The sequence below is a fragment of the Oratosquilla oratoria genome, chromosome 35, assembly GCF_046742065.1.
Source record: "Oratosquilla oratoria isolate Oo_2021 chromosome 35, ASM4674206v1, whole genome shotgun sequence".
NCBI lineage: Eukaryota > Metazoa > Arthropoda > Malacostraca > Stomatopoda > Squillidae > Oratosquilla > Oratosquilla oratoria.
In genome coordinates, this window is record NC_134811.1 from 25,341,974 (window position 1) to 25,351,729 (window position 9,756).

The 9,756-nt window shown below is 38.5% G+C and overlaps 1 protein-coding gene across 2 annotated transcripts in view; it reads right to left on the bottom strand.

The window, feature by feature from the left end:
• The window catches only part of LOC143018604 (uncharacterized), a 39,522-nt gene extending 32,559 nt beyond the window's left edge, over positions 1-6,963 (bottom strand). Inside the window, exons 1-2 of one of the 2 annotated variants that reach the window (XM_076174109.1) lie at positions 6,629-6,798; positions 6,042-6,316 (exon numbers count right to left, since the gene is read on the bottom strand). In XM_076174109.1, coding sequence (XP_076030224.1) covers positions 6,042-6,316; positions 6,629-6,773 — 420 coding nt within the window. In that variant the 5' untranslated portion in view covers positions 6,774-6,798. Of the gene's footprint in view, positions 1-6,041; positions 6,317-6,628; positions 6,799-6,829 lie in introns of those variants that run through there. The other variant, XM_076174110.1, reaches the window with a different exon arrangement.
• Positions 6,964-9,756: the final 2,793 nt, after the last annotated feature.

Genomic DNA, 9,756 nt, shown 5'->3' on the forward strand with positions numbered 1-9,756 from the left:
CTTTGCAATTAAAGTTGCCCATCATAACTATTCTTCCTCCATCTTCCATTATCTTGTTTAATGTTATTCTTGTGTCTTCTAACATACTTTTATGTTCACTCTCTTCCCACGAGGCTGTTTTTGGGGGCACGTAGTTTATTACAAACTTTCTGCTCTTATCTCTGTCTTCTACTTCTATCATAATCATCTCTACTCTATTCTTTCCATATGTGACACTCTTCATGTTAAATCCTTCTTAGCCAGGAACATAACTCCACCCCCTTGTTTTATCTCTCTGTTTCTAATCCAATAATTATATGCATTGTGTCCTATGCTGTTGGGTGGTAGTGGACCTTTTAATTTTGTCTCTACAATTCCCATTATGTCCGGTTCTTTTTCCTTTAGATACTCATTCAGTTCATTCAGTCCTGTTATTAATCCATCTATATTTGTGTAGGACACTCTTAACTTTCTGTAATTTCCATTGTATTTTCTGTTTCTCTCTGTTATGGTCCATTTCCTCACTTTCATATTCACTACTCTCCAGTAGAATTCTTCTTTTTCTGACTCCGTTCTGTTCTCATTTTTTTCTTTAGCTTCTTGCCTTTTCATTTTTTCTTCCTCTCTTTCCTCTTTATTCATTTCTCTTTTTATCCATACCTTTTTATATTGTTCACTTACTGCTAGCTTCCCTGTTTTTGCTAAGATATTCTCTGCTGTTGTTTGTGACCTAAATTTAATCTTAATTGGTCTGGTCTTATCTGTACTATATTTTCTGAGCCTAAACATCTCTTCAATTTGTTTCATGATTTCAGGTTCATCTTCCTGAACTAATTCTAGTAAACTGTTTACTTTTTCTTTTTCCTCTTTAATTCTTGTGGTTCTATTTTGGTTAAATTTCTCTTCCATTCCTAATATAATTATACATTCCTTTTTGTCTGCCAAGTCTCTTACTATATTCTCTTTCTGTCTCATAACTTTAAAGACTGAGTCTTCAGATTGTTCTTTCATTTGTTGTTTAATTATGTCAGTAAATGCAACTTTACCGTTTTCTTGGATTTTTTCCAGCCCTGTGCTTCCTTTGCTATGGCCTCTTTATTGTCTTTATTATTCTTTAATTCCTCATTATCTTCTTTAACTTCTTTTAACTGTCTTTTTAATTCTTCTATTTCTAAAGTTAAGTTTTTGTTCACCTTCTCTAGTTCTTCCAATCTTTCAACTCTTTGTGCAATCTTGGCTACATTACCGAACCTGTTTTCCCAATGCTCGGTCATCTTATCAAATTTCTCCTCTAGTCTTGCCAATTGGGGGAGGTTGGTATCCCCCCCACCCTCTTTAAATCCCTGGAAACTATTATCATCACCTTCCACTGTGCTGCTCTTATCTATACTTCTAATCTTTACATTTTTGTTGATCCCGTCATCACCAAAGTCAACGTCATTGGTCCGCCTTTTGTTTACAAGACGCCTGGCCTCCTGGACTATGTCCCCCTCTTCCTCATTTACTTCCATTTCCCTCAATAATCCCTCCCTTTCTCCTTCCCTATCACCCCCCCCACTACACCACGAGTTCTCCCCTTCCCTATAAATACAATAAGGCACTTCCTGGACGTTGAGATCCACGTAGATTTTCCTTTTTCTTCAGAACTCTAATTCTCGTTGTCCATTCGACGAAAGGGTGCGTGTGTGTATACATATATATACCAATGGCTTTTTCCCCCTACACGTGGGGTAGCCAAAAAGATAAAGGCATAGAAACCACTCCCACCCATTCCATTTCCTATATATTCCACTCCCCTCCACCCTCCCTCTTATCTTGGCACCTCCTGGATGACGGGTCATCCCTGCATCCTGTCCACTGCCCTGGGTCAGAAGCAGTGTCGCAAGACACAGCAAGGCCGCTTTATAAATTCAGCGACCCCCCCCCCCTCTCCGTCCCCTCATGCAGAAAAGGAGAAGGCAGGAAGAAATCCCTTCGGGCTGCGTCAATTTTTTTCTCATACAGTACATACTTCCTCACCCCCCATCCCCCACCCACTCCACCTCATACATCACAACATCATCTATACACAACCTCTCTCCATTCACCCCTATCTTCTGTCCTCTCCCATCCTTCCTCAACAGACTTTCCTCTCTTTTGTAATGCCCCTTTCACCCCATCCATCTCATCCTGGGACGCTCCCTCATATTCACTCCTTCCACCTCTGCCTTCCACACTTCTTTTACAAATCTTTCTTCACTCATTCTTTCCATGTGTCCAAACCATCCTAATACTCTTTCATCAAACCTATCTCCCAGTTCCCTTTCCACCCCTGTTCTCCTCCTCACCTCCTCATTTCTCACTCTATCCAGCCTAGTAACCCCTATCATACTTCTCAGACATTTCATCTCAAACACATTCAAACTCCTTCTCTCTTCCTCTCTCATGTTCCATGTTTCTGCCTCTCTTCCTTTCTCATGTTCCATGATTAAACTTTGGAGCAGCTTCTGCATTCACGAGTTTCTTGCTGACATGTTCAACTTTTCTAATACTTGAACGTTGAATATCGTTGAGTTGTCTTATTATATGTCCAAACTTCATTTGGAATGAATGTAAAGACAATACTAGTTTCTTGATTTTACTTGTAGTGCTTTCACCTAACTTTAGGCATCTTCAGTACAAACTGATTACAAAGAATAATAGTGACAATATATACAAAAAACATATGGAACATTAGGAGAGACAGGGGATTCGGACAGTCACTCATGGGATAGGATCTGTAGCTCTGCCCACTGAGTCAACGGTGAACCTTAGCCTGTGATCTACATACTTAGAAGTAGGAATGATGAATTGGTCAGGGTTTACATTAAAGGACAAAATCCCACCATGAATAAACAAACCCTGACCAATTCATCATTCCTACTTCTAAGTATATAGATCACAGGCTAAGGTTCACCGTTGACCCAGTGGGCGGAGCTACAGATCCTGTCCCCTGAGTGACTGTCCGAATCCCCTGTCTCTCCTAATGTCCCATATGTTTTTTGTATATATTGTCACTATTACTCTTTGTAATCAATTTGTACTGAAGATGCCTAAAGTTAGGCGAAAGCTCTACAAGTAAAATCAAGAAACTAGTATTGTCTTTACATTCATTCCAAATGAAGTTTGGACATATAATAAGACAACTCAACGATATTCAACGTTCAAGTATTAGAAAAGTTGAACATGTCAGCAAGAAACTCGTGAATGCAGAAGCTGCTGCAAAGTTTAATCATATATATATATATATATATATATATATATATATGTATGTATATATATATATATACATATATATATATATATATATATATACACACACACACACACACGACTTGGTGGCCCAGTTGGTAGAGTCCCCGACTGTCACTACGGTGGCCCGGGTTCAACTCCTGCCCAGGGCTGAAATAATTTCAGTATCACTCCGCTTCAAGTCGTTACTCCAACTCTCATGGGCAGGGAGTTGGGGGTATGTGTGCATGTAAGGTCACAGTATTACCCATAGATTGGTCATACAAGTTCTGAGCTCTCTTCTGGGAGGGAAATAGCTGTTGATCATGAGTCCAACACATGATTCAAAGACCATGGTGAATCACACGCATCCCCCTCTTACTCAAGATTTTAAGAAAAAACTTGATGCTGAAAGATACAAAGACGGGTCACCACGAGCATAGCTCCCTTCCCGTATAATACAACTAGGTAAATACACACACACACACAAATGGAGTAAGAAGAGTGAAATGAACTTACATTAAGAAATGTAGTATAATGGAATTTGGAAAAAGCAAAAATAGAATATCGTGTTAATATAAAATTTGTACAAAGGAAGTTAAAAAAGTAAACTCGGAAAGGGACCTAGGAGTAACTATCTCAAATAACATGACACCAGACAAACATGTCAACAAATTAGTTAGAGAAACTTGTAACTTATGGAATATGCTGTTTCTGTATGGTCACCGAATCTCATTAAAGACATTGACAGACTGGAAAAAGTACAACGGCGAGCCACAAAACTGATTCCAAATATAAAAAATAAATCATACGAAAATCGACTAAAACACATGAATCTGTTTTCCCTAAAAAAGTGTAGACTCAGAGGTGACTTGATACAGGTCTTTAAGATTTTAAAGGGAATTGACAACATCAAAAGTGACAAAATTTTCACACTGAATGAGAATCAGACAAGAAACAATGGTCTCAAACTATCCGGAAATAGATTCAATTTGGAAGTACAGTCGTACCTCGGTACTCGACCGCCTCTATACTCGACCAAATCGGTGCTCGACCAAAAAATTCGAGTAGAAAATGCATCGGACCTCGAACAGATTTTCGGTACTCGACTAGCTCGAACAGCGGGTAAGCGTCAGTTCGACTCAGACCGCCAGCGGAGTAAGACGTACGCAGTTTGTTCGAGTATTTCTTCCCAGATTTAAACTTTTTCGTGTTGCTCTAGCCCTTAATAATGGGTCCAAAGAAAGACAGTGATAAGGGGAAGGCAAAGAGGAAAACATTATTTCTTATGGGAAAATTGGTTTCGGTGTTCGAACAAATCGGTGCTCGACCACCACCTCAGAACGGATTATGGTCGAGTACCGAGGTACGACTGTAGGTAGAAACAACTTTGCCAACCGTGTAGTAAATGAATGGAATAAACTTCCTGCACAGGTAGTGCAATGTAGTTCAGTTCGAAGCTTTAAGAATCAGTTAGATAAATACCTAAGTAAGATGCTGTAATGATTATAATTTATCTTATATTATTTGCTTTTGTTTTGTTATCATTTGTCTGTCTGATTTTCATTTATTATTAGTTATATGTCAATTTATTATCATTTACTATTTACCTGTTTGTTTATTATTTAACTATACCTATGCATTTATTTATGTATTTTATTTGTTATTTATATTATTATAGTTTTTATTTATTGTTTTATTATTAATATGATTTTTTTTTTTCGCATCCGACCTAGATATGGATCAAAAGGTCTCCTGTCGGCATGCTCCGCCTTTGTAATCCTTTGTAAATCCTTATCAAGATCAATGAAAGTAGCCTTTGACTACATGAATGAAGAAATGGTAAAGAAAATACTAGTTACACTGATAAGATCAAAATTGGAATATGCAGCATCACTATGGACACCTAGTACCATAAAAAAAAACATAAAGAAACTAGAAAGAATTCAAAGAGCAATGACAAAGATGGCACCAACACTTTGCAATTTGACATACGAACAAAGATTGGATGCACTAGATTTACCAACCCTGGAAGAAAGAGAAAGAGCTGATTTGCTAACCATTTACAGAATTATGAAAGAGATGGAAATTCTTGATAGGGATGACCTAAAATGGGACAGAAGAAGAAACTTAAGAGAGTTACAAAAGAGATGTGAAAAAGAATAGCTTCACACACGGAGTGATAGATATCTGGAACAAACTGAATGAGGAAAGAGTGAGTGTTAAAACTATACATGACTTTAAGAAAAAACTGGATGCTGAAAGATACAATAGCGGGTCACTACGAGCATAGCTCTCTTCCCGCAAAACACAACTAGGTAAATACAAACACACACACAGAGTGGTGGACACTTGGAACAAACTGGATGAAAAAATAGTATGTGCAAAAACAATTCATGAATCTAAGAACAAACTAGACACTGTGAGATACAAAGGCAGGACACCACAAGTGTAGCTCCCCTTCCTGTAAAATACAACTAGGTAAATACACACACACACACACATATATATATATATATGTATATATATATATATATATATATATATATATATATATATATATATATATATATATATATATATATATTTTTTTTTTTTTTTTTTTAACTTCGATCATGTCATGTTATATCAAGGTTTAAGTTAGGTTGTATCAGGTTGAACTTGGTTAGCAAAGTGTACTTAGATAACTTCTGAAATTCAACTGATACTTGGACATGTGACCACTTGAATGTAACCCAAATATCATTACTGCATATTCCTTACAGCTCTAAACAGTATAGTATCAAGAGGAAATCCATAGTATTCAGACTCACCTTTCCCCCAATAGTGATTAAAGAAGAGTGCTGCATCTGGTTCCCACTAAAAGTAACAGATGTGGTGGTAGACTGATCTTTGCTGCCAAATTTGCCATGAGTTGAACTACTCTGGGAGAGTTTGGGTACTTTGGTGTGTTGCCCTGACCCTTTACTACTCAACAGGTGTTTACGGCCAACTAGTCGGGGAACACCCGGACTGAAGAACCTTAGGACGGAAGAAAGAGGGAGGCATGAGGGCTGTTGAGCCTCCTGGGCTGCTTCTGCTTTGGGGTCTGAAAGTTAATGGAAAACAAACTGTAAACAATAACTATTCTGAATTATGCATGCATAAGGTATATATAATATTGTAAAATCTATCATGGATTAGATCATTTAGATTACAACATTCCTCATCATTTTATATCATCTCTCATTTTAAGAATCAAAGTTTATCTAGAGACTTGATCAACTCCCAAAGTGGCTCACTGCCATCGCCTAAATACAGTTTTTATACTTTAATACTTGTCACCACTGACAAGAGAAACATCCTATTTAAAATAATAAACGTTCATGAGATATTAAAAAACATTAAAGCTATTTAATACCCTTGAAATGCTTCAAGGAGTTTGTCCCAAAGATGCGAAGGGAGCGACAAGCAAGAAGGGCGTAACACACGAGAGACCTCGCGAATGTAAACAAACGCGTCATCAAAGTGGGCTGGGCCAGAGGGCTACTTCCAATTCCTTTCATACTCGCTAGAGAGGCTATTTATAGGCTTATACTATAAACATATTTATGCACTGTACCTATATGAGTTTCCTCGATGTGTTGGATAAGCTCTAACAAGTTTGGAAACGACAATCCACAGCCACTGAATTTACAGTTGTTCACCAAGAAGACTGCCATAATCAGCTGTTCCTGGAGATATGTACGTATTGCGCAACTTAGCTCTGTCTCCTTAATAAATGATAAATCAATAAATATATTCATAATGTTTAAACTATGATAAATATTTACCGAATATAATTTGTATATATTATTTTATGATAATTTACAATAAAGTATTAATACTATAGACTTTGTTTTGAAATTAGCAGTACATCCTCGGTCGACGACCGCGAAACAGCAGACGACACCAAAGTACGTCGCATTATTGCCATCTGCATAGTATGCATATTTTCTCTGGTATGGTGCAAAATTTTGAGACATATTTGTTTCTCTGAGTAAAAGAGAAGCCATGCAGTGAATATTCGACCGTACTAGATGTATCTGACTTGACACAAATATATAAATACCGGTCTCTGAGTGCGTTTACCTGTACCCAATTTTCCAACATATTGGTCGTTTTTTTGTGGTGATCCTTTAACTTGTTGCTATGGGTTCCATCGAATTTAAATATTTAGATTGGATACTGTTATAATCTAAAGAAAAAATACTGATTAACTTGCTTTGGAAGGACATCTGGAAAAATAACAGCCGGTAAAAGAATGTTTAGGTAGGCTACAGGGTCAAAATCTCTCCAACACTCACTGTATTCTTAAGAATATCATTCATTTGGAATGAACCATTTAGAGGGTAAGCGTATGAGTATGAATGCATCTAACGCACTATTACCTTTTATCTAAAATCTCAAAACCTAGATTGCTATGCGCAGTAATACGATATCTAAGATAAGTATATAATTCAAGTTATCCATTCATTTTACGAACAGGGTTGAGAAACGCACATTCCAGGGAGGTTAAGTTTAATGTCACTGGGAAGACAGGCCAAGCGGTTTAAGTGCGTTCTAACCCGGCCTGACCTACATCAGCTTACTTCCGACACGGGGCAGCAGCAGCAGCAGCAGCAGCAGCTTCCACCGCGACAACAAGACCTGAAACAAGGAGTGGTTTCCCAGCTACCCTCTTGAGCATTCCAAGGCGATCTAGCACCACGAAACGAGACGGAATATACTTTTATACTAAGGGAGAAAAAGGAAACTGAGGTTCAGGTATTGCTGTAGTCAGTACTGGACTGGTGTGTGCATGCGCGCGTGTGTGTGTGTGTGTGTGGCTTCGGCAGTACCGTTTGTATGCGTACACACGTTCACACGTGCGTGCACGCATGCATGCTCGTTTGGACGCGTAGGTATTCAAGTAGGAGTAAAAACATGTGCGCACTCGCAAGTACACACGCGCCCGCGCGCGTAAATACAGTGCATGCTAACATACTTGGGCATGCGCATATGTACATATGCACACATATACACATACGTACACGTGTGTAGATATATATGTTTGACAGTTATCCTGTACAGCACATCTAGGTAACCCTACGATGGTTCTAACATGCACACGCGCGCGCACACACACACACACACACACACACACACACACACACACACACACACACACACACACACACACACACACACACACACAGATATGGAGAAAGTATTTGATGAAGTATTTCATAATAGACTTTCATGAAAACTGGAACATGTTGGAGATCTTAAAGGTGGCCGCCTTATATGGAGAAAACAATTCTTGCAAGACCAGTCCATGAGAACAGAAGTGAAAAATGGTAAGATGTCAGGGTGGAAAGTGGAGACCAACGGATTCCCTCAGGGGTCGGTACTGGCGCCTGTCATGTTTTTGGTTGACGTAAATGACATTATGAAGGGAAAGGCAAGCTACACTAACGCGTTCAGAGATGATGCAAAGATTACTAGAAGAATGAATAACAAATTAATCTCTAAGATGTTACAGGATCTTGACAATATATATATACAAGGGGTCAATCATGGGAAATTAACTTTAACACTCACCACTCCAGATGGAAAGTATTGGAAACAGATTAAAGCCCCACTCAAAAAAATCAGTTAATGACAAAAAATCAAAGGAAGAGAAAAATAACTTATCCCTGGATATCATCAAAATTGTGGCTGAAAAATACAGATTCCTGACGATTTTTTTTTTTTCACATGGATGACATGATAATAAAAATAAAAATAAAATGACAGAATGCCTTATCTGCCCCAGATCGGGTACACTGTACAGTAGTGCTGTGGTCTCCGGATAAGGTAAGGTATGTCAATAAAAACTGAGAGAATACAAAGAGCATCGATCAAAGTGGTTCCTAGGCTTGCAGATAAAACGCACAAAGAGAGATTAAAAGTACCGAATATTGAGAGGTGATTTGATAGTGGTGTTCAGGACTAAAAAAAAAAAAAAAAAAAAAAAAAAAAATGTTGATAACAGGAAAGAATCGCATCGCAAGGTCATGGGACAAAAAACCTAAAGGATGTCAAGACATACAACTTTGTACAAAAATAACTGTTGTCTCGAGTTTCACTACGTGGAAAACCAACATCCCCGCAGCAGTCCTCAGTCTCTCCCACAAATCTCTCTGGGAAGAAACACTGGACTGTTGCTTGTGTTTCACTGACTGTTTTATGTCATTGGCTGAAAGTAGTAGGAGGGGAACAGTCAACAGCTGTCATCTCTCCATGTGTGAAGAGGTGTTCGAAATATAGCTGAAGTTGACAGAGAGAGAGAGAGAGAGAGAGAGAGAGAGAGAGAGAGACAGACAGACAGACAGACAGACAGACAGAGAGAGAGAGAGAGATAGATAGATAGAGAGAGAGAGAGAGAGAGAGATAGATAGATAGATAGAGAGAGAGAGAGAGAGAGAGATATCTTGGGCCCAGTCTAAAGACCTGACGGAGGCGAGGGGGTGGGGGTTGAAGACGGGT